The sequence below is a fragment of the Eublepharis macularius genome, chromosome 15, assembly GCF_028583425.1.
Source record: "Eublepharis macularius isolate TG4126 chromosome 15, MPM_Emac_v1.0, whole genome shotgun sequence".
In the NCBI taxonomy this organism is placed as follows: Eukaryota; Metazoa; Chordata; class Lepidosauria; order Squamata; family Eublepharidae; genus Eublepharis; species Eublepharis macularius.
In genome coordinates, this window is record NC_072804.1 from 46,102,788 (window position 1) to 46,120,607 (window position 17,820).

At 42.9% G+C, this 17,820-nt stretch overlaps 1 protein-coding gene across 1 annotated transcript in view; it reads right to left on the reverse strand.

The window, feature by feature from the left end:
• LOC129342939 (IgGFc-binding protein-like) overlaps window positions 1–17,820 on the reverse strand; it is a 68,164-nt gene that overhangs the window by 13,090 nt on the left and 37,254 nt on the right. The window contains exons 22-28 of the mRNA XM_054998896.1: window positions 17,401–17,687; window positions 10,343–10,608; window positions 7,805–8,403; window positions 4,543–5,107; window positions 3,815–4,416; window positions 2,824–3,388; window positions 1,851–2,050 (exon numbers count right to left, since the gene is read on the reverse strand). Of these exons, the coding sequence (XP_054854871.1) occupies window positions 1,851–2,050; window positions 2,824–3,388; window positions 3,815–4,416; window positions 4,543–5,107; window positions 7,805–8,403; window positions 10,343–10,608; window positions 17,401–17,687 (3,084 nt within the window). The remainder of the gene's footprint in view (window positions 1–1,850; window positions 2,051–2,823; window positions 3,389–3,814; window positions 4,417–4,542; window positions 5,108–7,804; window positions 8,404–10,342; window positions 10,609–17,400; window positions 17,688–17,820) is intronic.

The window sequence follows — 17,820 nt, forward strand, 5'->3', positions numbered from 1 at the left end:
AAGGGCCAGTGGTAATCCACCACATCTGGGCCGATTCCAGACGGCCCTCTGCATTCCGAAACGTCGTGTGTCGTCGCGCATCGTCACGCGGAAAACGTGAAATATCGCGTTTTCTCGTGCGAGTTTTGCGCAAGGTCACACAAAACTCGTGCGAGAAAACGCGGTATTTCGCGTTTTCCGCGCGACGACGTGCAACGTTTCGGAATGCAGAGGGCCGTCTGGAATCGGCCCTGTAGAGCAAGAGGTGCTTCAATAGGAAGGCAGAATAGCCTAGTGGGTACAGCTGTGTTCATGCATGCTGTTGTGGAACTCAGAAAAGTCTTACAGAAACCTCAAAAGTACCACATGGAATTCTGAAGAGGGAGATAAGCGTGCAAAATTCAGCAAAAAAACAAACAAACCCAAAGTGGTATGGGGCCAGAACTGGTAAATGAACCAAGCTTTCATGGAGCCTGCTTTAGCTTTAGCAAAGAAACAAGCATCTTTTACTTTAAGGAACTCCACTTAGGATAGGAAAGAGTAGAGACAGCATTCTAATCTCAGGTAGGATGCTGAGAGATGCAGGAGGCATGTCCTGCTCTTATGGCTGCAAGATGGAGAAGGGAGAGTGAGGAGAAGGGGAGGTGAAGCTGGAAAGAAGGAAGGAGTACCAATGTGCACTTCCAAAGGATAATACCAGGATAGTAGAAAGGAAGGATGGCAGATCCTTGACCTCTCTGTCTCACTATCTCATAGTCCTCCTCTGAAACTTGAGACTAGGAGACAGCATAAAGGCCTCCACTTCCAGCGCAGTAGACTGGGAAAGGATTGGCAGGAAGTGCCCATTTGGATTGAGTTGTCTCCATCTCCCATTATGTCCCCTGCAGGGCTTTAAGCTCGGCAGACAAGCAACTCCTGGTGGTCCCCATCCCGAGGGACATCCGTCTGGCCTCAACCAGGGCCAGGCCTTTTTCTGCCCTGGCCTCAGCCTGGTGGAACGCTCTCCCGCTGGAGATTTGGGCCCTGCAGGACTTACTACAGTAAAATGGAGATGTTCCACCAGAACTTTGGTTGAGGACCACTCCGTCTACGACCACCACCTCTTCTGTGACTGCCCTCGGCCATGTGTCCTGCTCATATGCTATGGACTATATGCAGATTTCTGATTATTTATCTAAATTAGCCTCTGTATAAGGCGCCTGGATTATTTTAATGACTGTTTTAAGATTGCTATTGATTTTATAGTTGATTATTAATTTATTGTATTTTATGGATGATGTGAGCTGCCCTGAGCTCACTTGTGAGGAGGGCAGGGTGTAATCAAATCAAATGAAATAATAAATAATAAGAGGATGTTTGGCTTCCAATCTCCTAACATCTTGTGCCTGATTCCACCTCCTCATGCAAGGAATTTTGTGGATTTGTCCTCTACTCTTTCTTAAAATTCCAAATGTTCCCACAGAATCAAGAAGTTTGGGGACCCCAAATGACATGTTATGGGAGACACATAGGCCACGTCAACTTGTCTGTCCTCCCACATGTTGCCAATGATGCACAGCTGAAAAATATATAAAACATGACATGAGTGCATGAGTGCTTCCCTGACACGTGACAAACAATGAGACAGAGTAGAGATGGGATAATCCAACTCAGTGGTGATGCGCCACACTTATTTTTCCAGGGATATGGAGGAGATTAACCATGTGTCTTTCCATAATATTTTGTCTGGGCTAATAGTGGCCTGTATGGGATACCTGATTTGAGCACTAAGGGAGAGGGACTTTAGCTTATCAGTATTTGTCATATGGAGGAAAAGAGCAGGCTTGGAGAATGGGATCATTTAAGTCAGGAAAAGGACATGAGATCCTCACCTTATAATGTAGCCCATTATGCACGCAGCCACACTCCTCCTGTGGGATGCAGCTATCTCCACTCTGCAGGTACCCTCTGTCACAGAAACACCCTTCCAAGCCCATGAGAAGGCAATGGGGCTGAATCAAAGCATTAAAACAGGAGTCCTGACAGGAAGCCCCAGAGAACTCGTAGTGGCTGTTGGCCTGGCAGTCTGCATCTGTACACGGGGAAGGAGAAGGGAAATGAAAAACCTAGAGAGAGGAATATGCATTCACTTTTATATGAATGAAAAACAACCCTCCAAAACCTGATTTGTTACGGTTATGAAGATAAATGAAACAAATGGATTTGTCTGTTTCTTCAGTTCAGTTGTGTGTTTGTTGTCTTTAAATGCCTATAAAATAAGGACCCTTCCTGCGATCAGTCTGAAATATGGCAAGGGGAATCCTTTAGGATAAGGGACAGACACCTTCAAAGTTTTATTCAGATTGGATGGAAAGCAAAGAAGTCACAGCCAGAAATGTTTCCCAATGAATGAACACTAATGAAAATGAATACAAAAACGAGCAAAGGATTTAAAGTTTTAAAAAATTGGCACAAAGAATGAAGTGCCTAAAATATTCAAAGGAAAGCTGACAAAAGAAAATCACAGCGAACATTGTCTAGAATCCTCTTTGGTTCTCGTTCAAGGGAGAGGTGGTATAAAAATTTGAAAAATAAATACATAAATAAAATAGAAACGGTTGGAAGAGAGTGTTAGCTAAAATGCTGAGGAACAAACCTGCCAGGTTGTGTTTCCACCAAAACAAATGACTTCTGGAAGATAGTTTAGTCTAATCGGTTACAGTTTCTAAACTCCAGAGACCAGCAGTAACATGCCAAGAGAGTTACACTTTTCTAAGGCTATTAAAGGCAATAGAAGGGTATAACTTCTTCGGATGACATTGTAGGTCACGCAGAAGTCCAAAGCATGTAATGAGTTCTACTTACTGCAGAAAATATCTTTCCTCCAAGGAGAGATAGTGACATTCGCCCTCTGGCAAGCTGCTGCATATGTCTGAACAGACTGGCACAAAACGACAGTGTCTCCAGACGAAACGTACAGGTCAAACACACAATCTGTCAAATAATCTTCTGGATCCACCTGGGAGTGGCAAGAGGCAAAAGGCCCAAGGGGATTCTGGATGATCCAGCACATGGATTTTAACTGGATGAGACGTTCCTCTTCCACAAACTCAGGATAAGAATAACTGAAGTTATCAAGGCCACCAGGGCCAGTTTCTGACTTCCAATCCATAGCAAAGTCCGAGACAAACTTTGCCGTAGACCCGTTTCGCATCATAAAGTCATCATCAGTCACCCCATTGAAGTTCCCGCACAGCCCACATGTTTGGCCGAGGTATTTTGGAGAAAGCGTGACAAAGAGACTGTGGGCCAGATCATAGCTGACGGTTAAACCAAAGTTTGTCTGTAAAATTGTAAGCATCCCATGCATATAAAGGGTGATTCCTAGTGCTTGAATGTTCACCGGGAGGTTCACAATCACCCCATCAACCTGTAGGAAAGGAAAGACAAAAAAGTAGGTGGTCCTTGCGAGAAGGAAACTCAAAAGGCCAAACTACATAGCACAAATGGGTCCAGGGACCCTGAACCAGGGCTTCCCCACTGCAAAGCTCGGGTGGGGGGCATTTGCTATAGAGCAGTAACAGGGTACTTAACCTCCTCTACCCCACTTTTCTATTGCAAGCGTGTGAGCACAAACAAAGCAATGCCCTTAGCTACATTTGACGTGGCACGCATACATTTGGGGAAATGAGAGAAAATGACAGAGAAGTTAACCATCTACTACCTGATCCTTTTAACTGGAGAAGATAGAGATTGAACTTGGGACCTTTTGCATGCTAAGCAGATGCTCTGCCTCTGAGCCACAGCCCTCCCTTGTAATTCTACCAGCTCTCTAGAAAAATGAATGCTAAATTACCTTGACAGTCCCCTGGTGTCCTCTCTGCAGCTGTATCTGAGTATGGTTCACCACCACCAGCACCTCTGATGTTACCGGCAAAGGACTGTTTGGCAGCTTCTCGTTCTTCACCTCAACTCTAAAGAATGGTAAAGACTGTGACCCCCTGCACACTTCAGCAAAGATGTATCTGGAGATGCTCAGAAAACCATAATGTCGCCCATCAAATGTGGTGTAGTGGAGAAACCCAGAAGCCTGGCAGGTGGCATCTGACTGTGTATGACACCTGTACACCCCCTTCTGAACCCCACAATGTTCTCCAGAACCACACGAGGAGACAGCAGCATCAACAGCATAGGTGGATCCATTGCATTGGTACGTTTTCTGGCAATTTTCTCCTTCCCAGAAGAAGGTTTCTCCAGGCAGGTAGTAGCGACTGTTATAGGTGCAGCCACACTGCTCCTGAGGTACGCAGGCAGTGCCGCTCAGCACAAACCCAAGTTCACACTGGCATCCTTCTAAACAGGCAGACGGGCAGTTTGGGGGCCCGGCTGGTTGGGCACAAGAAGCAGGACAAGAAGATCCACAGAATATATAACGGCTCTTCGGAGGGCAATTTAATTCTGAAAAAAAATAGGTAGAACAACTTTTTAAGAAATACAGACTGAGATGGGCAAAGGTTGTCAAAAACTTCTACTTCTGTTGTGATAATAAACAGTGAGTTCTAAAATAGATTGGGGCACACTTACCACACCCAACAATCTCTCTCCATGGCTGTATGGTAATGCCACGAACCTGGCACTGCCAAGCGTAACTCTGCAGAGCTTTGCAGAGTGTCTTGTGATTGCCCTGTGTGGTACACATATCCCTCGCACAGATCTCCACGTGGATCTGAAGATATGCGGTGTTGTGGCACTCTTTAAATGGCCCATTCACATCACTAATAACTCCACAGTCGTTCCGGGATCTGTACTGGGCTAGTTCCATCTCGTTGCATGTGGGCAGGAGTCTGACAGCTGTGACGGGAGAAAGGCAGGGGGTGTCTTTCCAGCTATCGGCAAAAGCTGCTGCATCCTGAACCACCGAACCATTTGGAGTTTTGAAGTCATCGCTCTGGTTCCCATTGAAATTTCCACCAAGGCCACAGAGGAGACCAGAGTAGGTCTCGGGAATAGAAACGGACACGTAGTATGACCTGTCATAGGATACAGAGAGGCCAAAATCTGTCTGGAGGATGACAGCGGAGCCACTAAAATAGGCATAGACCTTCCCTGCGGCAAGGACAACGGGCAGGTTAACCAAGATGCCGTTCACCTGGAACAAAAGGGCGATCTTGAGAACATTCACACACCTGTTTCCATGTCTACTCTTCTTTTTTATTCTATAATTATTCATTTCTACTCCAAGTGACTCATAGCAATACAAATCAATTTAAAACATTCAGTACAAAACGGGAATGATAAAATATATTTAGAATAAAACAGAAAGCGACTGCAAGGGTTTGAAACACCATCCACATCACATGGGAAGTGATATCAGGAGCATGTTGTCACATATTGGTGGCAACTTGGAGGAACTTCTGTGGTCAGGAATCCCACAGTGTGGGCACCAGGGTACATGAAAAGTTCTCATTCCACAGTCCCAAGAGTTTGGAATTCTATATTTAAACAAATGTAAGGCTTAAGTCCACAAATGTTATAACAAAGAGGTGGCCTACCCCTGGGGTAGGAGGACATCTTTGCTAAATGTAGGTGGTAATGATTCCCTGGACATGCCTGAAGTCATGCAAAACAGATACCTGGAAGAATATAGTATGTATGCATGTGTGCTCGCACATATACGCGCTCCTCGTGCCTCTCTCCAGTGTGTCATGAATATGGCTAGAACGATAGGGGAATAATTGCTGCCTATGATAAAGAAAGTTGTTCAAGACATTTCTGTACACAGAAACAGGGCTAGTCTGGCCCCGTAACTAAGAGCGGGACCACAAGTGACACCTGACACAGGTTCGACACTTGCCAGCTTCCCTCAAGTTTTGATGGGAAATGTAGGCAGCTTGGCAGAATGTTGGACAAGTGACAGTTGAAAAGTCCATTGGACAGCAGTCAGAGAGTCAAGCTGCAAGACCAGGATGCCTACATTTCCCATCAAAAGAGGGAAGCTGACTAGTGTCCAACCTGTGTCAGGCGTCACTTGTGGTCCCGCTCTAAGTAGGCCTCTAAGGGAGTCTATAGGCCCAAAATAAGGGCATAAAACCTTGAAGAAGGGTATAAAACAATAGAGTTACACAGTTGTATTGCCATGTGTAGATTAGAAGAGCCATCCAACTCATACTAATGCATACAACGTACCAAGGCCCAGGTGCAGGGAGTATTTGAGAATGGCAGGAAAGAATAACTTTATTTGAGGATATATAATGTATAATAATGAATAATGTATAACATTATTCAAAGATAGTTACATTGGTAGAGGGCCAAAAGATATTCAGATGTATGAGAAAATTATACTCACTAATTCCCCATAGACTTTGTTAATACAAAAAGTAGCAAGAATGAACTAGTTATTGTTATATGTTTCAAGAAGATGTTTCAAATACGGATAATCTTATTTGGTATATGAAATCATAGAGATAATAAGTTAGTGAAGAATTTGAGTCTTTGAAGTAGCTGTTGTTAAGGTTCTGAAAACTTATAAATATGACAAGCTAAAATCGCAAGTTTCTTCTTTGGAGCAGCTCCTTGCTTGTGACCTTCATATCTTTGGGTAAGATACTTTTTGGACAAATAATAAAGGCTTAAAATGGAAGCAGAGACTCCATAATTGTATTATTTGTGTACAATACCCAGTAACGAATCTATGACGTTATCTGTGGCATCTCTCTTACAGGAAGATAGATCAAGATGGGTAGCCGTGTGAGTCTGTCTGTAGCAGTAGAAAAGAGCAAGAGTCCAGTAGCACCTATAAGACTAACAAAATTTGTGGTAGGGTATGAGCTTTTGTAAGTCACAGCTCACTTCTTCAGATATAGCTAGAATGTGAGTCCATCTGTCCTTACAGCTTGGAGAGTGGAGTGATTTCCAAAGCTGAATGACAATAGCAGGCGTAATTGGATAGGGTAGAATATGCAGAGGGGTAGTGGGGGTGGAGAAACCAACACTGGTAATGAGACAGGAAGCCATGGGGGAACATTTTAACCTTCCAGGACATTCAGTTTCTGACCTAAAAGTAGCAATTATCCTGCAAAGGAATTTCAAAGGGAGATTAGAAAGAGAGACTGCTGAACGGCAACTGATAACAAAGCTCAAGGCAATGCACCCATCTGGATTGGATCGAGACCTAGGCTTTCTGTCTCATTACCAGGGCTGATTTCTCCACACCCACCACTCCTCTGCATACCCCACCTTATCCAATCATGTTTGCCATTGTCATTCACTGGCTATTACCATTCGGCTTCTGTAATCACTCCACTCTCCAAGATATAAGGACAGATGGACTCACATTCTAGCTGTATCTGAAGTGAGCTGTAACTCATAAAAGCCCCTACCACAAATTCTGTTAATCTTCTAGGTACAACTGGACTCTTGCTCTTTTCTACTTTTTCCAGGAGTTAAATGATTTGCTACAGGAAAGCTAACTAGACGCTCAGGGCTTGTTCAGTGCATGCCTCTATCTGAATCAGGCTTGACCAGAGTCATCCTGAACAAGTGATTCATTAAGAACTGAAGCGCTGCGCTGGATCAGAACAGCGGTCCAGCTAGTCCAGCATCCTTTTTCACACTGTGGTCAACCAGCTGCTCTGGAGAGGCAACAAACAAGGCAGAGAGGCCGAGGCTTTCCCCTGACGTTGCCTCCTAGCACTGGCAATCAGAGGCTTATTGCGTCTGAATGGGGAGGTTCCCTTCGATCTTCATGGCCAGTAATCACTGACAGACCTTTCTGGTTTCTCAGCCAATCTCGTGTACATTCTGTTGACGGGCTTCAAGTCATCCAAGTCTTGTGACGTGCTCTTACCTGTACCTTCTTCTCCTTCCCTCCTGCCACAGCGATGCGTTCCCCGTAGACACTGAGCTCTATTAGTCTGGTCCAGGATGCTCCGATAGAGCTCTTGTGCCCGTTGCTTGCATAGACAGAGAAAGCAGGAAGCTGCCCGGGAGGGCCACAGTACTTGCTCAGAGGGTACCTGCAAACTCCTTGATAGCTGAACATCACACCATCCATCGTGATATAGTGCAGGTAGCCCAATGCCAACATGGTGCCGTATTGCACAGGGTGGCAGCCCCGCATGCCGTTCACAAGTTTGCAGGTCTCCAGAGCCCCACACTTGTAGTCCTGGCACTCCATGGCCCAGCCAGATGCCACACAGGAGCATTTCTTGCTACAGGTGTCTGTCAGGATCACTGAATCTCCCGGCTGGTAAAACTGCCCATCTAGTACACAGCCACATTTATCCCGGAGCACACAGATGCTAGCATTCAGGACATATCCCTCCTGACAGAAGCATCCAGCCACACAGGGCTCAGTGCAGTTAGCAGGAGCAGTCAGATTGGCACAGGTGGCAGCACAGGCTGTGCCACAGAAGTCATAGTAAGAGTTGGCCGGGCAGGTGATATCTAGGGTCAAAGAAAAATATCACCAGAAAGCCACTGTACCAATGTCTTACAGTCAGTAGGCCTAGATGATGCTAGAAAGAGCAACATAACACCAAGTTATTCTACAATCCTGGCTGAAAGTTTAAACCCTCTTTCTAAGAAGAAGCAGCTTGTAATATTTATTTATTTTACTTAATTTATAACCCCACTTTTATCTTCAGTGGCAAGTGAGAAGCAGAGATAGTTTGCCATTGCCTTCCTCTGCAGAGTCTACCTTGGTTTCCCTCATCCAAGTACTGTCCCTCTTAGCTTCTGAGATCTGACAAGATCGGGCTATACCATGCCTCCCCCACCCCAGCAGAACCACAAGTGACAAAAGGCACAGATTGGACACTTGTCAGCTTCCCTCAAGTTTTGATGGGAAATGTAGGCATCCTGGTCTCGCAGCTTCGCTCTCCGACTGCTGTCCAATGGACTTTTCAACTGTCACTTGTCCAACATTCTGCCAAGCTGCCTACATTTCCCATCAAAACTTGAGGGAAGCAGACAAGTGTCCAATCTGTGCCTTTTGTCACTTGTGGTTCTGCTCTAACTGTACATGGAACTCTGTTACTGGGCACATACTATGGAGCACATGAGAATCAGTTTGCTGGAGGAGACCAAAGTATTTCTAATCTAGCAATCCGTTTCCTAACAGCAGCCAACCAGAATCTGGAGACCCAGTTTGGTGTAGCGGTTAAGAGCGTGGGACTCTAATCTGGAGAACCAGGTTTGATTTCCCACTCCTCTACTTGAAGCCAGATGGGTGACAGATGGGTCAGTCACAGCTCTCTTTGAGCTCTCTCAGCCCCACCCACCTCACAGGGTGATTATTGTTGTGGGGATAATTATAACGTACTTTGTAAACCGCTCTGAGTGGGCGTTAAGTTGTCCTGAAGGGCGGTATATAAATTAAATGTTGTTGTTATCTTTCTGGAAGTCCACCATGAAGTATCATTCCAGAATGTGATTGTCATGTATGCCAGCATACCTGCCATGATTGTATTCTGCATTTTATAATGGTCAGTGCTGTTTTGTACTGGTCAATGCTGTTTGCCAGAATTATATGAAGTATTCTGTGTAGATCTGTGTAGATCCTCTGAGAGTGTCTTAATTGCTAATATTAATTGCAGGAGAGCCAGTGGGCCTCTCTGTTATCTGTTGGAAATATGTACTTTCATTTCTACCAGCAAGTGGCCTTGGAGGAGAGCTGCTAGCAGTGCACATTGTATCTTCTCCCAGAGACTGGGATATTTTCCTTTGTACTTCATGTAGTCTAAACTAATATGTTCCCATGCAACCTCTTTGGGGTTTCGCGCCAGAATGTCTACGGACTCCGGGAGGGTGGGAAGTTTCCCTATAAACAGTAATGCCTTTGTTTGAATTATCACTTCTGCCAATCGACACCTTCAGGTGAACATCTGTACTGTATGGATCTCAATAAAGCTACTTCAGCTGGAACATCTGCGTGTTAACTGTGGAGGGCTTGAGGGATCTGACTGCCAGGGACTGACAGTGATGATGAAAGATACACTGCCTCTAAACATGGAGGATTCGTTTAGCTTTCATGGTAAATAAACTGCTGATAGTCTTTCATGAATAGGTCCAGCCAAAGGAGCTTTTTGCACCTTAGGCCAGCCAGCCTGGACATACCCCGAGCTGCCAGCCAGTCTGGTGACTTGGCAGTGGTGCTGGAGCCAGGGATGCCAAGGAGCTGTCTGCTTACGTGCTTCTGTCACTCCCTGCACTCTGACGCCATAGGCAATTGCCAATGTTAATGAATGCTGATTTTTTTTTTCTTGCACGAATCTAGTGGCTATCCATACAATGTGGCATTGAACTTTTCGGGTGAATTATGCATCAGACAACGACTAAGCACACAACAAGCAATTATGTCCTAGAAAACATGTTCCTTGCTCACCACATCCAAGCGCTCGCCTCCAGTCTGGCAACTTCACCCCAACCACGGTGCAGATTTCATCGTAGGCTTCAATGGCTGCGCAGAGCATGCGGTTGCCCAGGCCATAGTGGCAGAGGTCGTAAATGCAAGACTCATAGTAAGGATCTGGGCTCTCGTGCCAATGACACTCGGAGAAAGGCCCCGAAGCATTTCTGAGGATCGCACACATTCGCTCAAATGCAGGCAGTTCTAGGCATGGCTCAGATTTACCAGGGTCCTTTACACACCTAAAAATATCAGCAACAGTTTTTTTTTTTTTTTTGAAAAATTTTTATTGGGTTAGAATCCATTATTTCCACATTTACATTCAATTTTCCCCAATTTTTTCATCTCTAACCCCCTCCCTTTCCCCCCCCTTTTTGTTGACTTCCAACAGCTTTCCAACCCTTTGTCCCCTTTCCCTTAATTTTATTAGCTTCCTCTATCTAAAACAAATATATATTCTCCATTATTCTAAGCAGTACATCCTTAACTATTTTTAACATTATATGCCCAAACTGTAAGCCTTTGTTTCTATCTTAGATAAACAATTTATCTCAATTTTTCAATTTCAGGTATTTCTATATATCATAAACCATATAGATCATACATTCGTTTATGTCAAACAATTTGACTTATTCTCTATATATATTACTCATTCTATCTTTTTATAATAGTTCTATATATCTCTCCTCACGTAGTCAATCAATTTGACCCATCTATATCTTCAGACATTCAGTTTGGTACAAATCTTGTCAGAAAAAAAAGAAAATATTGTTAGTTAATTGCTCCTTATATTTAGTCCTTATAATTAATTATTTTCTCTATGTTCTGTTTGTTAACCTATATATATCTATATATATGTCAATCTATTAATCTGACTGCTTATTAATTCACATTTATCTCTTCTCCCCCCGGTAAAGTCTCCCCCCTCTACTTCAATACTTCAGTAGTTCTCAAACTGCCACAGTTTTCCTCCCACCTCCCATTTCTTCTCCAGGTATTGTTTCAGCTTCTCCCAGTCTGTGTTGAACTGCCCTGAGTCCAGATCTCTCAATTTTCTTGTCATCTTGTCCATTTCAGCCATATACAGCAATTTGTAAGTCCAATCTTCAATAGTTGGCACTTCTTGTACTTTCCATTTTTGCGCATACAAAAGTCTAGCTGCTGCTGTCATATAAAATATCAACGTCCTGTGTTGGGCTGGAATTCCCTCCATTCCCAAGTTCAGTAGCAGGAGTTCTGGGTTCTTATTAATTTGAAATTGTAAAATTTCACTCATTTCTCTTATTATTTCCCCCCAGTACTGCCTGGCTACCTCACACGACCACCACATATGATAGAGGGAGCCCTCATGCTTCTTACATTTCCAGCATTTATTAGAAGTATTCAAATTCCCTAGCGCAATCTTCTTTGGTGTCATGTACCAACGATAGATCATTTTATGAATGTTCTCTTTGATATTAATACATGTCGTTGTCTTCATTGTAGTTTTCCACAAGTATTCCCATGCCTCCATTGTTATTTCTTTATTAAAGTTTATAGCCCATTTCACCATTTGTGTTTTAACTATCTCATCCTCGGTATACCACTTCAACAATACTTGGTATACCTTGGATATTCTTTTCTTATCTTCTTTAAGAAGGGTCTGCTCTAGTTCCAAATTCTCTATTCGTATACCTCCCTTTACAGAGTCCGAATTATATAAGTCTCTGATCTGTCTATACTGGAACCAATCGTAGTTAGGTGATAGTTCCTCTTGTGTCTTTATTCTAAGTTTGGATGCTTCAGTTTTAGTTATTTCTTTATACGTTAAACATTGTTGTTCATTATCAACAGCTCTCGGGTCTATCACCTCATATGGAACCACCCACAAAGGGGTTCCTTCTTGTAGATAAATTCTGTACTTCTTCCAGATTATGTATAGACTTCTCCGAACAAAGTGATGCAGGAACATCGAGTTGACCTTTACTTTGTCATGCCATAAATATGCGTGCCATCCAAATATTTTTTTATATCCCTCTAGGGCTAATAGTTTCTTGTTCTTTAATGTCATCCATTCTTTCAACCAAACTAGGCAGATTGCATCATGATAAAGTCTCAGATTGGGCAGTTGCATTCCGCCTCTTTCCTTTGCATCTTGTAAAACTTTCACTTTCACTCGAGGCTTCTTGCCTGCCCAAACAAAATCTGATATTTTCCTCTGCCATTTTTCAAATTGTTTGGAGTCTCTGATGATTGGTATTGTCTGTAGCAAAAACATTACTCTTGGTAACACATTCATCTTAACTGCTGCAATCCTACCCAACCATGACAAATTCAATCTATTCCATTTAATCAAGTCTCTCTCTATCTGAGTCCATAGTTTTTCATAATTGTTTTTGAATAGATCTATGTTCTTTGCAGTTAATTCGACTCCCAAATATTTCACTTTACTTGTTACTTCACAATCCGTTGTTTCCATTAACAATTGTTGTTTCTGCTTAGTCATATTTTTGCATAATATCTTTGACTTCTTTTTGTTAATGAAGAAACCTGCCAAGTCTCCAAACTCCTTGATCTTATCTATCACTCTTGGCATGTTCTCCAATGGGTCCTCTACAATTAACATTATGTCATCCGCAAATGCTCTGACCTTGTATGAATAGTCCTTTATTTTTATTCCACGAATTTCATCATCTTGACGTATTTGTATCATCAGAATCTCCAATACTAAAATGAACAACAATGGAGATAACGGGCAACCTTGTCTTGTTCCTTTACTTATCGTCAATTTCTTGGTCAATTCATCATTCACCACAATTGCTGCAGTCTGGTCTCTATAAATTTCCTTAATTGCTCTGATGAATCTTTCTCCCAATTGTAGCTTTTCCATAGTGGCAAACATAAAGTCCCAGTTTAAATTGTCAAACGCTTTTTCAGCGTCAACAAAGAAGAAACCAACCTCTTTGTCACAACGCTTGTCATAATATTCAATAGCATTGATCACTGTCCTTAAGTTGTCTCTTATTTGTCTGTCTGGCAAAAAGCCTGCTTGTTCCTCCTCTATGACTTCCGAGAGCCACCCCTTCAATCTCTCCGCCAATATCTTCGCAAAAATTTTGTAGTCATTGTTGAGTAGCGATATAGGTCTATAATTTTTCACATTAGTCAGGTCTTGGCCCTCTTTTGGGATCAATGATATATTCGCTTCACTCCAAGTTTCTGGAATCCTTTGATCCCTTAAAACCCCATTCATCACCTCTTTTAGGAATGGTGCCAGTTCATTAGCCATTGTCTTATAGAATTTAGCCGTAAGTCCATCTGGCCCTGGCGCCTTTCCTAGATTTGCAGATTGTATTGCCTTACTTATTTCCTCGTCAGTTACTTCACTATTCAACTTATTTCTCCAAGCTTCCGAGATTTCTGGAAGTTTGGTTTTCTCCAAATATGACGCTATTGATTCTTTGTTTACTTCTTTTTTATTATACAGCTTAGCGTAAAATTTATAAAAGGCTCTACTAATGGTAGCCTGCTCCAAATACGTTTTGTTATCTTCGCAAATTTTATTTATTATCTTCTTTTCCCTTTTCTTCTTCAATTGCCATGCCAGGTACTTCCCAGGTTTATTAGCACCCTCAAACGCTTTTTGATTCAGTCTTTTGAGATTCCACTCCAATTCTTTATTGCTCATTGCTGTTAGCTGTTCTTGAAGTATTTTAATTTCCTGGTATACCTTCTTTTTCCCTGGTCTCTTTTTTAGCTGTGTTTCTTTGGCTTTTATTTTCTCCTCAATCTCTTGTCTTTTCTCCTCTTTCTTCTTTCTTGCTCTACCATTTAAGTCCATTAGTATGCCCCTTACAACCGCCTTGTAAGCATCCCAAACTTTATTGGTTGGTACTTCTTTATTCACGTTGTATTGTATAAAAAACTTTGTCTCTCTTCTCAGTATTTCCATATTCTCTCTTTCCTGTAACAAGTCCTCATTTATTCTCCATGCTTTCCTTTTTCTCTTTTTTCCAAATTTCCACATAATTGGGTTGTGATCTGAGCCTACCATAGGCATTATTTCTACCTCCTTAGTCCATAATGCTAAGTCTTTTGAGGCCCAGATCATATCAATTCTTGATAATGTAGAATGCCTTGCAGAATAAAAAGTAAACTGTCTGCTTTTAGGATATTCTCTCCTCCATACATCTTCAAGAGTCTCTTGTTGAATCAACTCAAAAAAAAGCTTTGGTAATAGTCCTCTTTTCTTTTGTGCTGTTGTAGTCTTTTTGTCTAGTTCCAAGTCTGTCACTCCATTGAAGTCTCCAGCAAGAATTATCTGGTCGTATGCAAGATCGTCTAAATGCTTCCTTAAATCCTCAAAGAAGCTTTCTTTTGCACCGTTAGGTGCATAAAGTCCGACTACCAACACTCTCTTTAAATTCCAAATACATTCCACTGCTACAAATCTAGCTTCCACATCTCTCATAACAAATTTTGGCTGTAGCTCCTCTTTTATGTACAACACCACTCCTCTTTTTTTCTTGTTGGAGGCCGCTACATATTCTTTGCCCAATTTTCCAGATTTTAAATATTTTACATCCTGCTTTCTGATATGGGTCTCTTGCAAACAAACAATGTCACATTTTTGTTTTAGTAGCCAGTGAAAAGTATTTTTCCTCTTATTCGGTGAGTTTAGTCCATTTACATTCCAAGATAATACTTTACACTCCATACTCATGATCTTGTTGGTAAGTCTTTTTCATTGTCCTTAATAAATCGCTCCATCTCTCGCTCAGATCTGATGCGTTTTTTGGCCCCTCCAAACTCAAAGGACACTCCTTCCGGTAACTCCCATCTGTACCTGATTTTCATGTCCTTCAAAATCTGAATTAGCACTTTATATTTTTTCCGGTCCAGTAACACTGATCTGGGCAGTTCCTTCATTATAATAATCGTCTTGCCATCAATCTCCAATGGATCTTGAAACTGTTTTGTCACAATCCTCTCTTTCATATTTCGTGTTGTAGACTGCACAATCACATCTCTTGGTAGTTTCCTCTGGGTTGCTATTCTCGAATTCACACGGTATGCCACATCTAGGATAGCCACAACTTCCTCCTCCTCCTTCCCCAGGTACTCAGCCAACACCTCAGTCATCTGTTCTTGCGCTGACTTTCCTTCCACTTCTGGCAAGCCACGAAAACGTAGCTGCTTCTCCATATGTTTAGTTTCTGCAACTGACATTCTCCCCTTCACCAATCTCATCTCTGTTTGTTGCGTGTCTGCTAAATTCTCCATCGCGTCTTCTACTGTTTTAACTCTCTGCTGCGTTCCTTGTAATTCACTTCGTATTGTTTCCATACCTTTTTTCACTTCTGACAGCTCCGATTTTACTGTCTGTGTAACCTCTTTAACCTCTTTTATCAGCTCCAATTTCGTGTCCTTAAGTTCTTTAATCATATCTAAAAGTTTTTTGTCCAGGTTTTTATCCAGGTTTTCTATTGCCGATTGCCACTCTTTTTTTGACATCGTGGGGCTTGCTCTAGCTCGCTCCCACGAATCCGCTCTCTTCCTTAACTCCGTGGCGTAAAATTTAACGTTTTTCTATTTTAAATGTCCCGGTCTTCTTATAGAAATTAAGTTTTAAAGAGTCCAAAATGTCGGGCGTCTTTTCTCTATGGTTTCTCTATGATTTTGTAATCCAAGATGGCCTACTTCCTCTTCCGCTGAAGCCGCGACCCTTCCCCTTTCAAAAATGGCGATTCCCTACTTCCTGCCCTCCAGCAAGGGCCGCTTCTCTCCAGCCACTCTATTGTTATTACGCACTTCCTGTCTCCCGTCTTCCCACAGCAGATCTCGCGATGGTGTCTTTTTCTCACAGCTCCAAAGCCACAGGTATTCAAAACAATAGTCCCATTTCTTTAATAACTTCTTTAAACTTAGTCTCTTTTTAAATTCGATTCCTGCCGAGTCTTCCCCTCCTTTTCACTAGTCTGTTGCAGTTTAAAAATCTACTTTTTTTCCTCTCTGTTTTTATCAATCTGTCCCGTCTCAGAAGATAATGATCTTTACCTTCTCTTCACTTTTCTCGGGTTGTAATCGCTGTTTCGATTTTAAGTTCTCCTCTCAGCTTCTTCCCCCAATCGATGCTTGGGTATGTAGGTCTTATGCCAGCCGAATTGGCCCCAAAACTGCCGCAGAGATTATAGCCGACCCGTCGCAAGGTGGGACCTCAAGGATCGGGGGGAGACTCGCTGTGTAGAGCCCCCCCTCGTCCGAGATCTAGCTCACCCTAGGGTCTTGAGCGTTCTTTGCCTGCTCCCCGCCTGAGAGCAGTCGGCCGCGGGCTATTTTCACCCCGCCGGCCGGTTAAAACGGCAGTCCGGTCAGCTCCGCAAGTGGAGCTGCGTTAGACCTCCATGGATCCCAAACAGGAAGTCAAAATATCAGCAACAGTTAACTGGTACAACTGGATTAAAGAAGTCGATTCATCTATTGTTGTTAATCGTTCCTATGTACTATATGCTTTTTAGTCTTTTTTTTTTACTTCACCCCTTCAACCATCCCTTGGGAACCAACTGACTGGCATAAATCTTATTCTGTAGATGGAGGGACCCCAGCTATAAGATATTAACTTGCTCAGGTTATTGAGGTAATGGTTGAGTATGATTTGAACTTGGGTATTCTCCATCCTGATCCAACCACTGGCACATAACACATGCTCAAGTCCACATTTCTCTGTTTGCATATCAGTTAGGAGCATTCATACCCTGCCTCACTGCCAATATTGTCACTCAATGCTTCCCAGAAGCACCCTCAAATGCCACAGCAATGGCTCAGTGGCAGAACATCTTTTTGACATGCAGAAGGTCTCAAGTTCAATCCCCAGCATCTCCAGTTAAAAGGACCAGGCAGTAGATGATGTGAAAGGCCTCCACCTACCTGTATCAGCAAACGATATGGACTTTGACAAACTGATGGTCCGACTCGGTATAAATAAGGCAGTTTCATGTGTCAAATTCTTAGAGCATTATTAATGTAAAATAAAGACAACGTTTAAATAGACACACCTTGAGGGGCTGGTGTCTGAAATCCAAGCATTTCCAAACTCCAAGTCATTCTTGGCCCTCTTCCCATCAGGGAGAACTTTGTCATCTTTTCGAATGCCGTTGAAGTTCCCACACATCCCACACAGCTTCCCCTGGTATTCTGGCCCTACACGGACAAATAGGGTATGGCGGCCGTTGTACTGGATCTCCAGATTAGGATGCGCTCTCAGTGTCACCATGTTCCTTTTTCGTGTGATGTTGGCCACTTCCTTCAGCTGGGCTGGTAAAAGGGTTGGAGTCCCATCAACCTGAAAGGGAACAGAAGTCTCAGCTGGAAACAGAGCTGTTGAGTTGGCAGTGTTGCCTCAGCTAATGCCAGGAGATTTTGAGGATGGTACCTGTGGAGTGTGGAATTTGAGGAGGATGTGACATCACTTCCAG